The following is a 22,061-nucleotide window of genomic DNA, read 5'->3' as shown; positions in this document are numbered from 1 at the left end:
CCCTGCCTATCTTCAAGAAGCTCCTGAAGACCCAGCTCTTCCGAGAGCACCTCCTGTCCTAGCACTTTCAAACATTCCATTTTAAATATTCTAATAAGGTTTTTCCCAGGATAACCACAGATTCTTTCACGATTATCTCTGAACCTGCTGCGGTGGTCCGGCCTCTTCCCTGCCCTCATCATCACCACTCACTTATCCTCAACCGCCTCCATGTGTCTCCCCCTACTCCCCCTCTCCCCCTCTCCCCCAGTCTCTATCTCTATCGCTCTCTCTTTTTCCCCTTCTCTACTCTCTCTCTTTAACCCCAACTGGTCAAGGCAGACGGCCATCCTCCAGGAGTCTGGGTCTGCTCGAGGTTTCTGCCTGTTAAAGGGAAGTTTTTCCTCGCCACTGTCACCAGTCACAAGTGTTTGCTCCTGGAGGATTCTGTTGGGTTTCTGTAAATTGACTTAGAGTCTGGTTTTGACCAACTCTATATATAAAATGTCAAGAGATAACTTTTTTGTGATCTGGCGCTATATAAATAAAATTTGATTGATTGAGTGATTTAATTGGTTTTCCCCTGTAAGTCGCTTTGGAAAAAAGCGTCTGCCAAATGCGTAAACATAAACACATAAACATAAATGCCACAAGACTTCTCTAGTTTGGTAAACACTATTACTTTAGTACAAACAACATGATTTGCCTTTTACTTTACAAGCTTAATTAAGTTGAACCAACTTAATTTTAATTGTGTAAAAACAACTCCATTTAGTTATACTGACTTATTGTTTTACTTTTATTCTACTCAAAAATGTCCATACAAGTGTTACCTTAATTTTTTGAGTTGGCCTAACCTATTTCTGTACATTAGAACAAATACCACATATACTAACCCCGTGAATCTTTTCTTAGAGTGGAGGCACATAAGATTTGTACTCAGCTTTTAATGGAAGCTTACAAGATTTTTAAGTTGTACTAAATTAATATAGTTCTTTGTTAAGTTACAGGCAGAAATGTCTGTTCAAAATCAATATGTTATTAAGTTAAGACTGTTTTCCTTGTTTTTCATTTAGACCAACTTAATAAAATAACTTATCAACCGATTTATATGTGTACATGTTACAAACTTAATTTTTTAAGCAGAGAAAGCTCTTGATTTTAAGCTTAACTTACTAACCCCATGAATCATTTTTTAGAGTGTATCTGATGACCATGAAAAGATGACAAACTGTATTTTATATCAATGTTTTACATGTATTGATAGGATTAGTGATTAAACAGGTATTAAACAGTTTAGATCAGTAGATGGTTTTGGTCGCTAGTGGATGTTTGGGTCTTTATGGGTTAATGTTTTTTTTTATTCAGAGAACTGTGATAGAAAGCGTTTTTTTATTAAAATGTTTGTAAGCTTAAAAGAGTTTCCTTATTAGCATCTTTTAGGATCATTGGCTTGTGAGCTGTCACACCAAAACCTACTTTTCCGGACCTGCCTCTTCTTCAAAAGAATAATGTCCTGTATGATGCATTTGAATGATTAAGGGTTAGAATTTTGTCAGTGTCACTTATATAACAAGTCAAATGGGTCACATCTGATGACCATGAAAAGATGACGAACTGTATTTTACACCAATTATTTACATGTTTTGATAGGATTAGTGGATCAACAGGTATAGAGAGTATGCACATACATCACTCCCCCCCCCCCCCAGGCCACGCCCCTCTAAGTCAGACTGAGTGGCTAAAACCAACCTGCTCAACATGACGGAGTATAGCAGTAAACACAGCCAGACCGGGAAAATGTGAAATATGAAACTAAATGAAGGACAATTGGACTGGACATGAATCCGTACGAGCTACCAAAGAACAAGTGGTCCATGAACATTGACATGTGACCCGAAATCGCGTATCCTGAAATCCAGGGTGTAGGGCACAGGTGTCAAACATGCGGCCCGGGGGCCAAATCCAGCCCACCGAAGGGTCCAGTCCGGCCCTTGGGATGAATTTATTAAATGCAAAAATTACAGTAAGATATTAACAATCCTTTTAGTTTAGGTTCCACATTCAAACTATTCCACATTCAATCTAAAGTGGACAGGACCAGTAAAATACTATTATAATAACATAAATAATGACAACTCCAAATTTTTCTCTTTGTAAATGCAAATATTTTCATGTATTTACACTAAAACAATGTATAATTTCACAAAAATGTGAATCACCTGAACAAATATGAACAACCTGAAATGTCTTCAGAGAAGTAAGTACAATTTTAACAATATTCTGCCTGTTACTAAATGTTGTGTGTATTTGTAGATCCACTGTGATCTGTAAGTTATCATGTACATGTGTAAATGATAAACTGAGGCAGAATATTGTTAAAATTACACTTATTTTTTTCAGTTAGTTCATGTTATTCACATCTTTTGAAAGGATAGTTTGGAGATGTAAACCTTTCCATACTGTAAATTTATTTTTTCACTCTAAACCATAGAGAAAAGTTTGGAGTGGATATTATTTATATATTATTGTGTTACTATTTTACTGGTTTGGCCCACTGCAGATCAAATTTAGCTGAATGTGGTCCCTGAACTAAACTGAGTTTGACACCCCTGGTGTAGGGATAATCGCTATTTTTACCTGAAACAAATATACATGGTTTCATCATGACTGACAACCAGGGTCCAAAACTAGGAAGAGAACCAGCCAATCCAAAGTGTATTTACAGTAGACCGTGTACTGACCCCAGTGAATATATGCATGATCTACTGGGACTGAGGAGATTTACTGAGTCTAGTTCAGATCAAGTACTTTATACAACACACATACTACTGCTGTGGACCAGCAGGGGACCACTTTATTCTGGGAAATTAGGAGATTTTCCCATCTTTTTTTAAATTACGACATGGTTCTTGTAATATTATGGCTTTATTGTCGGAATATGATGACTTTAATCTCATAAACGAATGACATTTTTGTTAAATTATGAGGTTTTTTTATAATTACGACTTGATTCTCATAAAATTACGGGAATTTATATGGATATTTTATGACTTTATACTCGTAGTGACAAGTGTTTTTATTTTCTCATGTGGCCCTAATACTCCGTCGTATCTTTATTCTCCAGTTTCCCCGTATTTGAAAAACTGGGTCAGCCTCAGTTTAAGTTAGATTACTAATCATGTAGGAGCACAAGGTTCAGAATCACAAAATGAAGACAAAAGCCATGAAAGATCTGATCATGAAACCAAGAGCTTTACTAAGAAGTAATGTTAGCCAAAACAATACGTCATTTAAGGTCTGATTTGACTCAAAAATACAGAAGAAATGAATGTTACCTGACACCAAACAGGATCCACAGATCTAGGTTTGGTTTCCTGGATTTGTGGATCCATCTACTTCTCTGTTCTTTGTCTTTCGGTGTCTGTAAAACGATAGCTCCGACTGCTTTTCAAACCTGTTCATACAATCAATCTCACAACAGCTCTTCCCCATTTTTTTTATTAAATATTGTTCTTAAGTTTAGACCAGGGGTGTCACACTCATTTGAGTTCAGGGGCCACATTCAGCCCAAATTGATCTCAAGTGGGCCGGACCAGTAAAATAATAGCATAATAACCTGAAAATAATGACGACTCCAAATTTTTCTCTTTGTTTTAGTGCAATCAAAATTAAATTATAAAAATATGTACATTTGCAAACTAGCTAAACAAAAATGATGTTAACAACCTGAAAAAAAAACTGAAATTTCTTGAGAAAAATAAGTGCAATTTTAACAATATTATACCTCAACTTACCATTTATATATGCATATTACGGATTGGATCTGCAAAGGCACAAAATATTTAATAACAGGAAGAATAATTAATAATTAAAATTTCACTTTCAAAATTTCAGGTTTTTCGCATTTTATTGTTAAAGGATAGTTTGTAAATGTTAATATTTTCATCATTTAATGTAAGTTTTTATACTAAAACAGAGAAAAATTTGGAGTTTTGCTTATTTATTTATAGATGTAATCTAATATTACGTTTTTCACATTAAACTAAGAAAATCTGGAGTCATTACACTGGGTTACAAAAAAATGTTTTTTGCAAGTTGTCTAGGTTTTTTCAACTGAATTCGGACCATTTTGCTCCGCTAAATCCAAAAATGACATCTGTTTTTCTCAGGTCAGGTTTTTTTGCTAATTTGATTTTGAAAAATTTGATCTTCTCACAAAATTGATTACATTTTTGTGACTTTATCAGTTGATTTTTTTTATATAGTTCTCACCCAAAATAGGTTTTAAGAGAAAAAAAAAATCATTTGATCACTTGATTCCTGTTAGGTACAATGGTGTATTCACCGCAGATGTAGTAGAATACGTCAGGCTTATTTTTGCAAGATCTTCTAGTCGAAGCCATTTCATTCACCTGTAATATTAAAAAAAACAATAATCATAAATTGGCAAAAGTAAAATCTTCAGAACTCGTTTATTGCAAGAAATATGAAAGAATTTTGTATCATATGATGTGAAAATGCCCATAAATGTAAGCAAAAATGTTAAAAAGCCAATATGTAGCATAGTTCAGAAAGTTAACCTGATTGAGCAAAATGAATGTGATTTTTGGATTCAGCACACCAAAATGATCCTAAATCAGCTCAAAAAACTTAAACAATAAATTTGTTGTTGACCAGTGTTATTTATAGGTTATTATGCTATTGAGATCACATTGGTCTGTATGTGGAACCTGAACAAAAACGACTATGACATCCTTGATTGTTAATATCTTGAGTGTAATTTTTGCTGATTCATCCTGCGGGCCAGATTGGACCCTTTGGCGGGCCGCATTTGGCCCGCGGGCCGCATGTTTGACACCCCTGGTTTAGACGGTATTGAAGCCAACACTGTCACTCATCTCCCTCTTTCTGCCACTCAGTGGGCGTAACCACGGTGACTTCCGCTAGCGGTGATGTCACATGCATACCCTCTATTAACCCTTTCATGCATAGTGGTCACTACAGTGGACAGTTATTCTACAGCTGTTCTCTTGTATATTCATGGATTTTGTTTTAGTTTAATATCAGCCGACACAATACACTGCAATTGATAATATTACTGTAACTTTGCTGTTGTTGACAAATGAAATCAACATGTTTGAGTGTAAATCAATTCCTTGTTATTGTTATTAGACTGTAATTAACAACAAAAGATTTTTTTTTTTTTTTTTTTTTGGCATATTATCTCCATGAAGTGACTAGTATTAGAGTTCACAACAAACAAAAAGTTAAGGATATTTCTTTTTTTTTTTTTTTTTGTCTTTTTTTTTTTTTTTGTCATTTTTGCCATTTTTAAATAAAACTGTCTGGTCATTAAAAAATGTATTTCGATTCAATTCACACACAAAAAAGTGAAAAGCGTTGTGCAAAAATCCCAACTGAAAAAAAATAGCCCCCAAAATTTTAAATACCCATAACTTTTTGTTTGTAGTGTATATTAGAATGTGAGAAAACATCAAATTAGCAGCATTTAATGTCTTTATTTCATAGTTTTCACACAGTATATCAGTAAATACACATTTCGTTGCTTTAAAAATTAAACGCACATTTTTGCAACTCCATGAAAAATAGCTTCATTAAAAAAAAAAAAAAATCTTATTGTTTTTTAAATGCCTAAAAAGGAATAAAGAAAAACATCTTGATTAACATTCTCATAATTCATGCATGAAAGGGTTAAATAGTTTAGATCCGCAGATGGTTTTGGTCGGTGATGGATGTTTGGGTCTTTATGGGTTAAACACCAATTAAATTGCAATCGATTTAACAGAGGACATTCTTCCATCAGCAGCACATATTAGGAAAGAAGCAAATGACAAGAGGTCAGGAAGAAAAAATTAAGACATACCCCCCCCCCCCCCCCCCCCCCCTTACCAAAAGAACACTAATCATTACATAAAGTACCACCTGCACCCCGGAGGCGTCAGCTCCCGCCTCTTCAGTCACAGTCCTGATGCTTTCATCTGCCCCTAATTCCAACATCATTCCAGACCCAAAGTCCTCCTGTCAGTGAAAGTTTAGGGTCTTGGCAAGCGGTTTTCTCATGGTCAGAGGGGCCCCGCTGCTCCAAACAAAAAGTGTGTCTGTTCGGGCCAAGTGCCTCTATAGAAATGAGTGTATTTTTAATGACTGTGAATGAAAATGTAGCTGGAAAATCAGGAGCAACATAATGAACATGAATCTTCAGGCTGGGGAGCTGATGTCTAATTGGTTTTAATCCCAATGCAGTCGAAAGGATGTGAAATTGGAGATTAAAAACTAGGATCAGCTTCTGCCGATCTGTGAAATTTAATTTGACAGGCTGTATTAGACGGATATCAAACCGCTCAGGCAGTGCAACATGTTATCTCTGCTGTCAGCACAGGAGGAAAAGGGGGCGTGTCTTGAAGAGTTGGAACAGTCTGGTTTGCTCAAGTTCAAAGTCTTAAAACGGTCACTAATAAATACTTCAGATGGTGCTAAAGCTGTCATTTTTAAAAACAACTCTGAGATTATATTGCTCCACAACTCCCACCTCTACCCTCAGGCAAATACCGATGCTCTCAGGTCCGAGAAAACGGCCGACGATAAACTATAAAAAAAAAAAAAAAAAAAAAAAAAAATGATGGGAAATTTGACTTGTGTGGAAACAGGCAGCATTTGGAGAACAAGAGGCAGGAAATCATCCTGAAGGAAAGATAATGGAAATTCTTCAGAGATGCGGACGTGACAGGTTTTAGCAGTAAATTGTCCCTGGGAAGAACCTCGGGTTAACCCAAGAAACATCACTCATTTCACATCATTAAACAACACACAGAAAACATGCATCAAATGATTTTACAAAGTGTTTTCCAGGTTCAGACTTGTTTCATAGTGAACATTAATGCATAACAATTTGAGCCATTTTAATGAACTTTATATACAGTTTTGGGAATAATAACTCGACTACTGCGATGAAATAAAGAAAAAACAGTTAAAAGTCGACATATGTCATAGATTTGACCAAGGTTATTATCGTTAACGAAAACGAACAAAATGACGAAAACTAAAATTGTAAAAACATTTTCGAAATAAATAAAAACTTGAATTAAAAGAAAAAAACAATAACTAACTGAAACTGTATTGTGTGTTTACAAAACTAACTAAAACGTATAAAAATTATGGATGAAATTCCCTTAGTTTTCGTCTTTGTCAGTGTTGATATAGGATAGAACATGTGAAAATTTCGTCTCGGATCAGCGGTATAACAGAGGTATAGAAGTCAGGAGGCCAACGATGAAAGTTTCGAAAGTTTCAGTTTTGTTTTCACATAAGTGACATTGTATATGGATCGCACCCCCACTTACATTATCCCCTCCAACGTGCTATAGGGAATGTATCCATGGTACTGTTTGTGTCTGTGCTCAGTCAGAACCGCCCTGACCCCACCCCCAAATAAAGTGTGCAGGGTAACCTCACTTATTTCTTTAAATAGGATGGAAGATAAAATATATGAAAAAACTGAAACTAACTTAAGTTGAAACTTACTTAAGTAAACTAAACTAAAACTGAGCCTTCAGAAAAAAATGACAACTAATGAAAACTAGCAAACCTGCTCTAAAAACTTATTTAAACTAACTGAATTAGAGAAAAAAAAGTCAAAACTAAAGAAAACTAAACTAGAATGAAAAATCCAAAACTATTATAACCTCGGATTTGACAAAACACAAGCCATCAGGGCTTTGTTTTTGTCCAAATAAGAGCAAAAATCTAGCAAAAAAACAGAAAATGTCTGCTTTACAAATCATCAAAAAGCCAATTTTCTCATTATATGGGGTAGTGTGTAAAATAGGTAGTGTTAGGATGATAAAATGCAGATTCTGATATTCCCTATGGGGATAATAAAGCAACTTGACCTTTAAACTTTTAACCTTTAACCCTTTGACCCCTGACGTCTGTGGTGAGTGTTCTGAATGTACGATTCATTTAAAATATTCATTAAAATTCAACTGTTTGCTCTATAAGAAAAATTTTAAAACGTGCTGATAGAATAGACCTTGTGGTTTCCATAAGCATCTGAGCATTCTTAGTGCAACCCCCATCGCTTGCGTCATGGGGGTCAAAACACAGAGCAGTGAGTGAGACTGACTCACTATAAAAATAGAAGTTTGGGCTTAATTTTTTTTTTTTTTTTTTTTTAACATCATTTTCCTTGTGATTTTTTTGGTTTTGTTTTGTTTTTACTGTTGTTTGCAGTGTTGTGGTAATTTCCCTTTATTTTATTTTTCTTTTTTTACAGTGTTTTTACCAAGTTTTGACATGTAACTGCTTTTTGGAGTTCAACCAGGTGCCAAAAAACAGCTGAACTGATTTAGAAAAAAAGAGACTAAAACAAAAACTACTGGGCCAAAATTCAAATACTTGTTCAATGTGTTTTAGTTCACAGTTCTTGTTCAACATCCTAAATCTCTTACTGATGTACATTCTGAGTGCCTTATCTAATAAAAACCTGTCAAACTTCCATTTGTCTCTGTCTTTTTCTGTTATTCCACCCTGTTTTGAGCCTAAAACACACAGTAAAACAAAACTACTGAAGATAATGTCTCAGGAGTTAAAGTAATAATACGACACAATTTTATCTTTTATACTAAATTATTTTTGGTCATGGATCCAAAAAACAAATCAAACAAAGGACTCTACATCCAAAAGTGAAAGTAAAAACAAATAAAATTCAATCAACTGACCTTGAAGAAGCAGCAGCGCTAAGATGAGTGATAGATGGATGTTAGGGTGCATGATGGGATACCTGGAATAAAAACACAACGTTCATTTAGGATTATTTTATTTTCAGTGTAAGAAGCCTAGAATTTTTATTAAAAAATGAAAAGCTGTATGTATAAGGAGAAATAACCAAAGATATGAGATTGTCAGTATAGCTTAAGAGACTAAACCAATGGTTCTCAACCTTTTTTGGCACTTGACCCCATTTTAACATCATAAATTTCTGGCGACACCAGACGTTCAAAACGGAGACTTTTTTTTTTTTTTTGCTAAAATTAATTTGTTTTCGGTCATGTAATAGTTTGCTATAACATGTTTAAGGGTGTAAGAAAATATCGGTTCTGCAATATATCGTGATATTTCATTTCACAATACTGTATCGATATTAAACCTCCGGTATTCCATCCAGCTAGGCCCTTACTAAGCACCAAGTGTGCGTTTTTGGCACACTTGTGGAATAATGTCAAAAAATATTACATACAGTTTGTTTTTAATTCTTTTACACTTTTTTCTATTTCATCAACTTGAGCCGTAAATAAAAATACCAAATACTCAATAATTGTCACATTTTTTAACCCTTTAAATGTTGTGTTTGTAATGTAAACAAACCATTTTTTTTTGGATGCAAAAAACACAAAAATTTTTTTTTTTCCATACACTACATAATAAGTGGATCACATATTTCATTTTTGCAGCCTGGCATATGTCAATGATTAACAGCAACATTGGTTAATTTGCATTATTATTTTTGGCGCTAAGTCAAATGTTCAAAAATACTAGCATCTGTCACCAAGTGTGCGTAAAATGCACACCTATGAATCAAACTATTAAATATTATATATTGATTTATTTTTCTGCTCTAATTTGATTTTATTTTTGTAAATAAAGGTCAGGTCCTCGTACATATCAAATAATCATTCATTTAAAACGATATCTCTTCATCATGATGTCACTACATTTTTCGATGCAAAAAATGCAAAATATGTTTTAGTTTAGTTTTTTTTTTTCAAAATACTACATAAAATTGGATTATATATTATTTGCTTTTTGCAGCCTGGCATATGCCAATGATTAACAGCAACATTAACAACGTTAATTAATTAATTTAGACCCTCACCTCTCAAATGAAGCCCAGATATCAGTAAAAGCAGGATTTTTGCCTTAATGGGTTTGGGATCAAAAACAGTGGCTATAATGGAAGAAATAGTGCGTTTTAGGCACACTTGGGAGACAGATGCTAGTCTTGTAATTTTCTTTTGTTTATAATGTGCAAATTTTAGTTGGTGGCCAGAATTTTAAAGATCATGCACAAATGAACAACTTTTGAATTCTAACCTTATTCAAATTGTGAAAAATAATATGAAGTTTTTTAAAACGAAGTGCAAAGTGTGCCTAAAAAACACACCCGGATACTGGAGGGTTAAAAAGTACTGTATGGATATTTTTAGGTATTTATTCAAATGTAGATATTGTGGAGGTTCATTTTTGTTTTCTTTTTTGTTTATATTTTATTTATTTTTATTTAACACTCTTACTAAATAATGTTAGTTCCTTTCTTGGGATTACACAAAAATAATGTTCTAATGTTAGTTATGAAGTAATAGAATATGAACATTTGAGCAGGATCTTAAACTGTAATGTCTGTGAAATATGATTTAAGTGTGAACGCAGGAAAATGTATGGTTCTAACATTAGATACTGTTATGATCAAATAAAATTGTGTTTCATATTTGTGTATATTTCTGGTGTAATTCAATTTTTTTCCAGGAAATAATATTTTTAAAAAAGAAACAAAACCAATAAAAAATTGCCTTTTTAACAGTATCATGATATATCGTGATATATCATATCATGATTCTGATATTGTGATTTGAATCATATCGCCAGATTGTTGCCAATACACACCCCTAAACATGTTGCAAATAAACATTAATTTTGGAAGACATTTAGTCTATATAATGTAAATTTTTATTACTAAATTTTAATTTTTTATCAATTACTAGAAATTTCGGGTGACCCCATTTGAATTCCAGGTGACCCCAGGTGGAGTCCTGACTCCAAGGTTGAAAAACACTGGACTAAACAATAGAAAAATCCTTCAAGTCAAGTGTTAACACAGGATCAGCTTCAAGGATTATGCAGAGGTCAAACCCTGTAAGTGGAAAAACGGCAACTTTCACAAATAAATACATTAATACCTGCCAATTCTGTAAGCATTACAACAGCAATTAATTATGAAGGAAAAATCAGCCTAATGCCCAGCAAGAGCAATACCCATACAAGAGGAACCCCCCCACCCCGCCTCCATATATATGCACCAACACACACATTTCAGCAGCTTCCCACCAGCATGGGAACAATATCTGTATTTTGTTTTGTCTGAAGATCTCAAAACAATATGAGATTTTTTTTTTTTTTTTTTTACAGGAAGCAGTTTGCAATGAGGGCGGGGTGTTCTTCATGCACACAGAGTATTCACCTGAAAAAAAAAAGGTTTACAAGCAGAGGATTGAAGACAGTTTGACTGGTGCAGTTAAAGTCTTATAGTTTGGATTTTTATCAGTTTTTATTGCTGTTTAGTCTTTCAGTTTGGGTCATGATTTCAGTAATGAATGCATGACTAGTTTGGCTTTTATATTCTGAGAAACTGTCTAGTTTTAACAGAGTTTTTATACAGCTTCAACAGTTTTAGTTTTTCTGGGTATGCAGAAAAGTTTAGGATGCAAGAAATGTATTGTCTTCGTTTTAGAGTGTTTTTATTAGGATAAATAGGTGTAGCAACCACAGCGCAAATGGAAGGAAGAAACCAAAGAAAAGCCAATTATACCTGTAATTCTACTTACTTTTAGGTTTTTAAATGTTCATTGTTGTTTTTATTTAATTTTTCACAGTTTTATTTTTCTTTCTTAGCTGTGGTTACTAGAGGCATAAGAAAATATTTCACAATACATCTCAATGTTTCATTTTGCTTTACAATACTGTATCAATATTAAAAAAGTACTGTATGCATATTTTTAGGTATTTATTCAAATGCAGACTTGGCAGAGGTTCATTTTTGTTCTTAGGTTTTCTTTTTTGTTTATATGTTTTGGGAATCCTTTAAGCTGTTTTATTTATAATATGAACATTTGAGCAGAATCTTAAACTGTAATAATGATGTAAAACAATTTTTATTGATTTATAAATTTATGTATTTTTGCGTGTGGGTTTTTTGTATTGGTAAAGCCAGATGAAACTTAATTTTAAACCCTTTATAGGGCACTCATAGAAATACTATTGGAGGACATAAGAGTTTATTACTTTTGTGAAATTGTTCCAAAAATTTTATAAAAAAATCAAGGTCAGCAAAGACACCATATTTGGTTCTTACCGGTGGCAAAAAAAAAAAAAAAAAACTAAACTAAACAAGTATAATTGAAATTCAAGAAAAACACATGTAAGATGGAAAGAAAATCCCTTTTATAGCATTAGACCAACATAAGTGCTGATCCAGACCCCTGTCCACATCCACATTCTCCCTTTGACCATCATTCCTTACATTAGTACCATTACTTCATGGTACCTAACAAAGCAGGTACACTCACTGTTCATGCAGAGGTGGACCTTACAGACCCTGTAGACCACATTGGACCTGAGATTGTTGACTCACTGTCCTCACTGGAACTGTTGCTGTCACTGTCTTGTAATATGTGTGGAAATTACCACAAATAGTCACTTGCCCGATAAAGGATTAAAGCTAAACCTTTTTTTTTTTTTTTTTTTTTATGTGAAAAATGTAAGTTTTTACAGAGGAAAGTTTTGTGATATAGGATTAGATCCTGTTCTGATCAAATAAAAACGTCTTTAGTAATTGTGCATATTTCTGCTTTAAAGGACTGATATTTTGCTTGTTTTTTTAAATGGAATTATGCATTTTAAAACATTTCCCTGTGGTCTACATAAACTGTAAATGCTATGTTTGGGTCTGAATTCTTCATTAATTCAACTCCACAGGTCCATCTTCAACCCTATTTCTGAGTAATGACACCAGAAAGGTCGTTTTGAGCGCTGGCCCTTTAAATGCACATGAGCCACTTCATGCCCCGCCCCCTCCAGGTTGTTTCCTGTGCTGCTCTGTCCCGTTCAACCAACAACTGAACATTTAAGGTAATCGACTCGACATTTGGACGTATTTTCAGTATGGACTACAACCGCTGCTGCTGATCAACAATTATGTCGTACTCGGAGAAATATTTGTCGGAAGTCTTGACCTTATATGTGCAAATGTCATGATGTAACAAGTTATAAAACATAACAAATTAAGCAGGAATTAAAACAGGTTGTAGAAATCCACTCGAATTTTGCCAAAATGAATATAAAGATAGCTTTCCAGCACCTGGAGGGTTCAAATTTAAACTTTCTGAACTATTAGGGTCCAAATACACAAATAAATGAACCAAAGACTAATAAAAGTGGGTTTAGCAAAATATGAGCCCTTTAAATGAGCAATAAATACATGCCTTATGCACAAATATGTTATGTGCTACATTGCTACATGTTAAGTTTAAGTCTAAATACACAAATAAATGTACCAAAGACGAATCATAGTGCATTTAGCAAAATATGACCCCTTTAATTGTTTTTTTTTTCCATAAAATAATCTTTAAAAAAAGAAACAAAACAAACAAAAAAATATCACCTTGTTAACAGTATCGCAATATATCGTATCGTGATCTAGTATCAGATTCTTGCCCATACACACCCCTAGTGGTTATGAGGTTAAAGGTGTAAAAAAAAAAAAAAAAAAAAAAAAAAAAAAAAAGGGTGTCAGTATGTGGGAACTGTAGTTACTGTACTTAACGGTTATCTTGACACCTTTATAATACACTGACACACATTATATAAACAGTAAATCTACAGAACAACCTGTCAACACTGTCTTTATTCAACATGTTCATTGTTGGGGACTAATAAGTTAAGGGGCCGCAGACAAGCTCTGATTAACTCTAGCTGCTGATAAGCGTGGTCATAATATCCTGAGTGTGTTGGGTTGGGCGACGGAGACACACATGTCCGCCTATAGGCTGGGTCTGTGTGTGTATTTCAGAGACAGAGATAGAATTGTGTGCAGGATGGACCTTTTTCTTTAAGAGGAGCCTGCTTGTCTGCGATACAGATCTGAGGAGCTGACATGCAGCCGTCTGAAGCCACGAGCTGATAAACATCACCACGTGCTACTGATGCTGTATTTGTGCACCCACTGGTACGTCTGGAGAACAGGAGATTTCATTACTGCCACCGAGGGGGAGTGTGGTTTTAAGTGTGTGGACTGTACACTCACACACACACACACACACACACACACACACACAGACACATACCTGCAGGAGGAAGCAGTCATGCGTGTGCCTCTACATATTAAACCCACACACACATTCTCATATGTACTGCACACACCTGTCTCAAAATTGGCTGCCTCTTCACAAGCATTCTTCTGGGTCTCTCCTCCCTCTATGTCTGTCTTTCTCACTTTCTGTCTGTCAGTGAACACCTCTCTGCTCTGTCTACTCTGGAGCTTCGGTGCCAGCTGAAATGAAGTCAGATGACAGCACTGACAGGAGAAGGAACATTCTGTAAAGTTTCTAGTTCTATAGAAAAGGATCAACTAAACCAGAGCAACAAGTGTAAATGACCTCAAAAAAAAAAAGGGAGATGAACGTTATATTCTACAGGGTGGGGAAGCAAAATTTACAATATTTTGAGGCAGGGATTGAAAGACAGTGTATGACCAATTAATTTATTGAAAGTCATGAGAATTTATTTGCCACAAGAAAATTGACATAATAGAAAATGTTTTTATTCTTTGTGTCCTCCTTCTTTCTCAATAACTGCCTTCACACGCTTCCTGAAACTTGCGCAAGTGTTCCTCAAATATTCGGGTGACAACTTCTCCCATTCTTCTTTAATAGTATCTTCCAGACTTTCTCGTAATAGTTTTGCTCATAGTCATTCTCTTCTTTCCATTATAAACAGTCTTTATGGACACTCCAACTATTTTTGAAATCTCCTTTGGTGTGACGAGTGCATTCAGCAAATCACACACTCTTTGACGTTTGCTTTCCTGATTACTCATATGGGCAAAAGTTTCTGAAAAGGTATGGATAATAGTGTTAGGTATGATTATGACATCAATATATGTTTGGTTTCAAAACAATTGACGTAGTGCCTGCTGAGAAAAAACAACTAAATATTCATTGTAAATTTTGCTTCCCCACCCTGTACACATTCTTCTGATGACGACATGAAAAATGATCACTACACTGGGTTACAAAAAAATGTTTTTTGCAAGTTGTCTAGGTTTTTCCAACTGAATTAGGACCATTTTGCACCGCTAAATCCAAAAATGACATCTGTTTTTCTCAATCAGGTCAGTTTTTTTTTTTTTTTTTGCTAATTTGATTTTGAAAAATTTGATCTTCTCACAAAATTGATTACATTTTTGTGACTTTATCAGTTGATTTTTTATATAGTTCTCACCCAAAATAGGTTTGTAAGAGAAAAAAAATCATTTCACCACAGATGTAGCAGAATATGTCAGGCTTATTTTTGCAAGATCTTCTAGTCGAAGCCATTTCATTCACCTGTAATATTAAAAAATGAATCATAAATTGACAAAAGTAAAATCTTCAGAACTCATTTATTGCAAGAAATATGAAAGAATTTTGTATCATATGATGTGAAAATGCCCATAAATGTAAGCAAAAATGTTAAAAAGCCAATATGTAGCATAGTTCAGAAAGTTGACCTGATTGAGAAAAATGAATGTGATTTTTGGATTCAGCACACCAAAATGATCCTAAATCAGCTCAAAAAACCTAAACAATAAATTTGTTGTTGACCAGTGTTATCAGTTGGATGAAGCTTAACGCCCCTACAACCAGGGGTGTGTATTGGCAAGAATCTGGAAATACGATACAAATCACAATACTAGGATCACGATACGATATATCACGATACTATTGAAAAGGCAATTTTTTTGTTTGTTTCTTTTTTTCTTAAAGATTATTTCCTGGAAGAATTGAACTACACCAGAAATATGCCCAAATACTAAACACATTTTTATTTGATCACAACAGGATCTAATGCGATATCACAAAATGTTTCTAATTCTCCTAGTTTCCAAAGGAATGACCATGTGCCTCTCTCAGACAGTAAAAAGTGTTTTTAGGATGCTTCAAATAACCATTATTTAATAAAACAGTGTTAAATAATAATAAATAAGATATAAACCATAAAGAAAAACAAAAAACAAAAATGAACCTCCACAATATCTGCATTTGAATAAATGCCTAAAAATATTGATTCAGTACTTTTTAATATTGATACAGTATTGTGAAATGAAATATCACAATATATTGCATAACCGATATTTTCTAACACCCCTACCTACGACTGTTCAATGGTTACAAAAAGTCCAACTTGTGTATATGATGGAGTGCAACAGCCCAGTTATAACGAAAACTCCCTACTTGTAAAAGGAGATGGGCTTCAGTTCTTGATTATCTCAGTTAGTTTTGTTTTTATTCTCTCTCTTTCTCTTTCCACTGATATAATCCAAGGTGTGTATATATATATATATATAAAATATTAGAACACTTGTCAAATCTTACCAAACTGGTGGTTTATTTGTTCCCAGAGCCTGAATTTCACTTTTCTGCCATTACAAAAGGTAAAGGCAAAGATACTGCGAATATTTCACCTACAAATTTATCAGTCCAGTCCGGTTTTTACATTTTACTCTAATATTTAGTGTGCCTCGCCCCCCCACCCCCCACCCCCCTTGGCAACAACCTACGGAAACTCTCCCTGTTTCATATTTTTATTGATGTGTATACAAGAAAACAAAAGGTACATGCCAACACCATGGCACACTGATGTCAACATTAACCAGGTTTGTAAACATCATTACTTTCGGATTTGCGTTTTTTTTTTGGTTTTTTTTTGGAACAAATAACAACTAGAAAAGCACTCGGAGAGCGCAGACCTCCGCCAAGCGCAAAAATTCCCCACATAATCGGTGATACAAATCCTACATTTATTTTCTAAAATAAAATCCGCCTTCTGGATCAGATCCGGATCAGCCTTTGAAATGTGATAGAGGACCCCATTGTCAATTCCTGAGTTAAATTTCATGAGTTTTGGTCAATAATTAAGCGAGATATTGGGAAACGAAAATTTTGGCCCCATTTACCACAATGTTAACAAAAATTTCAAAGGGATCCAGAATCCAGGATTTCTTCCGGATCACCCCCAAAAGTTAATCATTTCTTCCTTATCCCATTTCCAACAAACCCTGAAAATTTCATCAAAATCTGTCCATAACTTTTTGAGTTATGTTGCACACTAATGGACAGACAAACAAACAGACAGACAAACAAACCCTGGCAAAAACATAACCTCCTTGGCGGAGGTAATGAAACCACACAAACAATACAATGAAAAGAAAACTAAGACATAGTCTGGATAAGATAATTAAACTAGTGACATAAACATAAGAAAATAAATAAATAATTAATTAATAAAACAAAAAAAAAAAGAAAAAGAGGGAGGGGGAGGGGAATTGCATTGTCTCAAAAAAATCCATAAACACTTGCCATTTATTATAGAATTTGTTCAAATTTCCTTGCTTTGAACATCTAATTTTCTCTACTTTTAAAAAAGACATTACCTCATTAATCCATTGTGTACTGGGAGGGGCTGTTGTAGATTTCCAATTAAGGAGGAGGTGGCGTTTAGCGATCAGGGAGGTAAAAGCTATTACTTCTAACTCTTTTACAGAGTATTGGGTATACTCATTTGGGAGACCAAAAATAGCAATGTGTGGTGAAATGTCAGTAGTTTTTGAAAATACCTTGGACATGGTGTTGAAATAAATTAACCAAAAATTTGTCAGGGCTGGACAAGAAAAAAACATGTGTGAGATCGCAGGGTGAGCCTCCACATCTGTCACAGATATCTACCGTATTTGGGAAAATCTGAAAATCTACAGAAACTCTAAAGCAGGGGTCTCAAACATGCGGCCCGGGGGCCAAATGCGGCCCGCCAAAGGTTCCAATCCGGCCCCTGGGATTAATTTGCAAAGCGCAAAAATTCCACAGTCAAGGCTGTGGAACTCATTTTAGTTCAGGTTCCACATACAGACCAATATGATCTACAGTCAAATAATAACAGCAGAATAACCTACAAAAAAGAATGACTCCATATTTTCTTCTTGGTTTGGTGTGATAATAATGACAACTTTATATTTTTGTCTTTGTTTTAGTGCAAAAAATAACATTAAATTATGAAAATATTTACATTTACAAACTATCCTGTAACAATAAAATGTGAATAACACGAACAAATATGAACAACCTGAAATGTCTAAAGAAAATTAAGCACAATTTTAACAATTTTCTGCCTGTTACTAAGTATTTGGTGTCTTTGTAAATCTGATCCATAATGCACATGTAGAAATGATAAGTTGAGGCATAATATTGTTAAAATTGTACTTATTTTTCTTAATACAGGGTGGGGAAGCAAAATTTACAATATTTTGAGGCAGGGATTGAAAGACAGTGTATGACCAATTAGTTTATTGAAAGTCATGAGAATTTATTTGCCACAAGAAAATGTACATAATAGAAAATGTTTTTATTCTATGTGTCCTCCTTCTTTCTCAATAACTGCCTTCACACGCTTCCTGAAACTTGCGCAAGTGTTCCTCAAATATTCGGGTGACAACTTCTCCCATTCTTCTTTAATAGTATCTTTAAGAAAGTCGACATTGCTGTGTGATGTTCTATTGGTAGCATGTTCTAAAATGCCCCAAATAGCAGAATCCAGAGGGTTTAGATCTGGGCTAGAAGGCGGCCATAAACATGATTCCCAAAAATTGCTAAAGTTGGATTTGTTGCTGTTGTCAACAAGTGTTTTGGTGTTCTCGTGTAAGATTTTAACTTCAAATCATATTTTACTGCATTTCTAACGGTCTTGTTGTCTACCTCAAGTTCAATTGCCGTTTTTCTCATGGATTTGGTTGGATCCTTTAGGATTTTGGATTTGAGAGCTTTAATAAAAGCTTTGGTACGTTTTTTGTTGCTTCCTCCACTTCCAGACTTTCTCGTAATAGTTTTGCTCATAGTCATTCTCTTCTTTCCATTATAAACAGTCTTTATGGACACTCCAACTATTTTTGAAATCTCCTTTGGTGTGACGAGTGCATTCAGCAAATCACACACTCTTTGACGTTTGCTTCCCTGATTACTCATATGGGCAAAAGTTTCTGAAAAGGTATGGATAATAGTGTTAGGTATGATTATGACATCAATATATGTTTGGTTTCAAAACAATTGACATAGTGCCTGCTGAGAAAAAACAACTAAATGTTCATTGTAAATTTTACTTCCCCACCCTGTACATTTCAGTTTTTTCAGATTATTCAGAACTTTTTTGTTTGGATAGTTTATAAAAGTAAGTATTTTCATAATTTAATGGGTTTTTTTGCACTAAAACAAAGACAAAAATTCAGAGTTGTCATTATTTATAGGTTATTATGCTTTTATTTTACTGGTCCGGCCCACTGGAGATCAAATTGGGCTGAATGTGGCCCCTGAAAGAAAATGAGTTTGAGACCCCTGCTCTTAAGAAACTCTCTGGAATGAGCTTCTGAGAGCGAGGAATGACATTGGGGTTGAAACTCTCAGAAAATACATTGACACAATGCCAGAAAGATGCGCTGCTGTGATTGTTGTCAAGGGGGTGGGGTGGGGGGGCACACTAAATATAAGAGTAAAATGTAAAAACAGGACTGGACTGATAAATTTGTAGCTGAAATATTCTCAGTACTTTTGCCTTTACCTTTTGCACTGGCAAAAAAGGGAAATTCAAGCTCTGGGAACAAATAAACCAACCAGTTTCTTAAGATTTAACAAGTGTTCTAATATTTTTGCACACCACTGTATCTATAGTATATGAGGGTATATGTACAAAGAGGTTTAATCGTAACTGTAATATGTATGTATATCTAAATGTGGACAGTGTAGGAGTATATATGATAGGAATTTACATTTGTCTTTACACTGTAATCTAGAGGAATATACATTTATACGAATGGAAGATGAAAGGCTGCATTCTTAATTTTTTAAATTTTTTTTCCCTCTACTATACATACATTTATGTAAGGGGAAAGTTACTCTCAAGGCAATCTTGTTCTGCACTGTTAATTACCTGTATTTTGCTGATAATGGCAATAAAGTTAAAAAAAAAAAAACAAAAACAAAAAAAAGGGTGGGGTGGGGGGGCAGGTCGAAGCCAAAGATGAAATTTGTTGGCAGGTTGGAAAAAATGCCTCCACTCTGTAGTCTGTCATTAGAAAGGAGTGTCTGATTTTGGACCAACTTCATAGAAAATCCTGAGATCTCCTAACCTGTATTTGTTCGTGTGAAGCTCAGACATACAGTCACGGAAAAAAAAAATTATTAGACCACCCCTTGTTTTCTTCAATTTCTTGTTCATTTTAACAACAAAAATATCTCATATGAGTTTAATTTAAGAGCTGATATTTATCCATTTTCCATAGTTTTCTTGATAATAACCAAAATCACTTCAGTTCTTACATCAGTATCTATGATTGTACTGACAAAAACAGTGCTTTTAGGCATTCCATGTTTTCTTTTCTGTCTGTTTTAGTCACATGATACACACAGGAGTTAGTACTTGATTGCATAACCATTGTTGTTGATGACTTTTGAGTGTCTAATAATATTTTCCGCTACTGTAAATCATTTGAGGTTGAGTCACCTGAAAAACATTTAAGTAAGAGAAAAATAAATGTGGGAACTGCTCGCCTTGAATGTAAATATTCTTCATGTCTTGTTGTTTTATGTCAATGTGTCACACAGAAGATAGCAACCACGCACAGAGCACGTAAAACCCCAAAGTAATTACATTCCCAAAACTACAAAACATCAAATAATAACCGGTGTGATGCAGTTTAGTTTAGTTTACGTAACATCAGTTGTGTCTAGTCATGTAAAATTAACAAATTTACGCCCACAGGATTAACCCATAAAGACCCAAACAGCCACTGGCAACTGATCTAAAAGGTTTAATAACTTCTGATCCACTAATCCTATCGATACGTGTAAATAATTGATGTAAAATGCAGTTTGTCTTTTCATGGTCATTAGATATGACCCATTCAGAGGCTCTGTTGTTACCGTGGAAACACAGTTGTCTTCTACAACATTGATTCACCAGTAAAACCCATGGAGTTGGATCAATGACAGTGGATGGACATAATTGTTTTTACGTTCAGTTATTAATATATTTTCTGAAAAAGTCACTTCTCTTCACAGTTCTCTGTTTCTGATATCATAACCCTCAACTTTAATCTGTTTTGTTTTTTTTTTATCCCAGATACTATTTTATTTACTTGAAGTTTTTTATTGTTTTTTTTTTTTTTTTAATCTTGATCTTATTTATTTTATCTCATCTTTTTACTTATCCTTCCTGCTATATTGGTGAATTGTGGAACACTAAGCACTTTTTTTTTTTTGTCTTGACTCTCGATCAAGTACCTGCCTGTCAGGTTCAGTGTGATGTGTTTTATCATGGAATTCCGAATGCAATCACTTTTTCTGCAAAACAAATCTACCCATGGGTGTAAACAAAGTAAGCTTGAACCTTAATCTGAGCTTTTATGAACGTCTACATAATCAGTTAATGAAATATAGGTAAAATATCATGATTTTCACTGAAAAACCACAAAATGTAGAGGATAATATAATAAATGGTGATCAATCAAATAAGAAAAGTTAAATATAGAGAAAAAAATAAACTATTTTTGGACCTGCTATGAAAGTAACACTGAGTCTTCATGTGTTAAAAGTCTTTCCAACTACCACACATCCATGCTCCTTTAACACCTTAAAACACAGGTGTCAAACATGTGGCCCGGGGGGCAAATCCGGCCCGTCAAAGGGTTCAATGCAGCCCCTGGGATGAATTTGTGAAATGCAAAAATTACACTGAACATATTAATCATTTTAGTTCAGGTTCCACATACAGACCAATTTAATCTCAAGTGGGTCGGATCAGTCAAATACTATCATAATAACCCGTAAATACTCACAACTCCAAATTTTTCTCTTTGTAAATGTAAAAAATTTCAAGTCATTTTTCTGTATTTACACTAAAACAAACTAACATTTCACAAAAACATGAATAACCTCAACAAATATGAACATTTTGAAATGTCTGAAGTGTAACTTCAACAATATTCT

At 34.3% G+C, this 22,061-nt stretch overlaps 1 protein-coding gene across 1 annotated transcript in view; it reads right to left on the bottom strand.

The window, feature by feature from the left end:
• vwa2 (von Willebrand factor A domain containing 2) overlaps nt 1-22,061 on the bottom strand; it is a 72,141-nt gene that overhangs the window by 47,053 nt on the left and 3,027 nt on the right. The window contains exon 2 of the mRNA XM_030163218.1: nt 8,721-8,782. Within this exon, the coding sequence (XP_030019078.1) occupies nt 8,721-8,772 (52 nt within the window). The 5' untranslated portion in view covers nt 8,773-8,782. The remainder of the gene's footprint in view (nt 1-8,720; nt 8,783-22,061) is intronic.

The sequence above is a fragment of the Sphaeramia orbicularis genome, chromosome 19 (genome assembly GCF_902148855.1).
Source record: "Sphaeramia orbicularis chromosome 19, fSphaOr1.1, whole genome shotgun sequence".
Classification (NCBI taxonomy): Eukaryota; Metazoa; Chordata; class Actinopteri; order Kurtiformes; family Apogonidae; genus Sphaeramia; species Sphaeramia orbicularis.
This window is presented reverse-complemented; position numbering and strand designations above follow the sequence as displayed.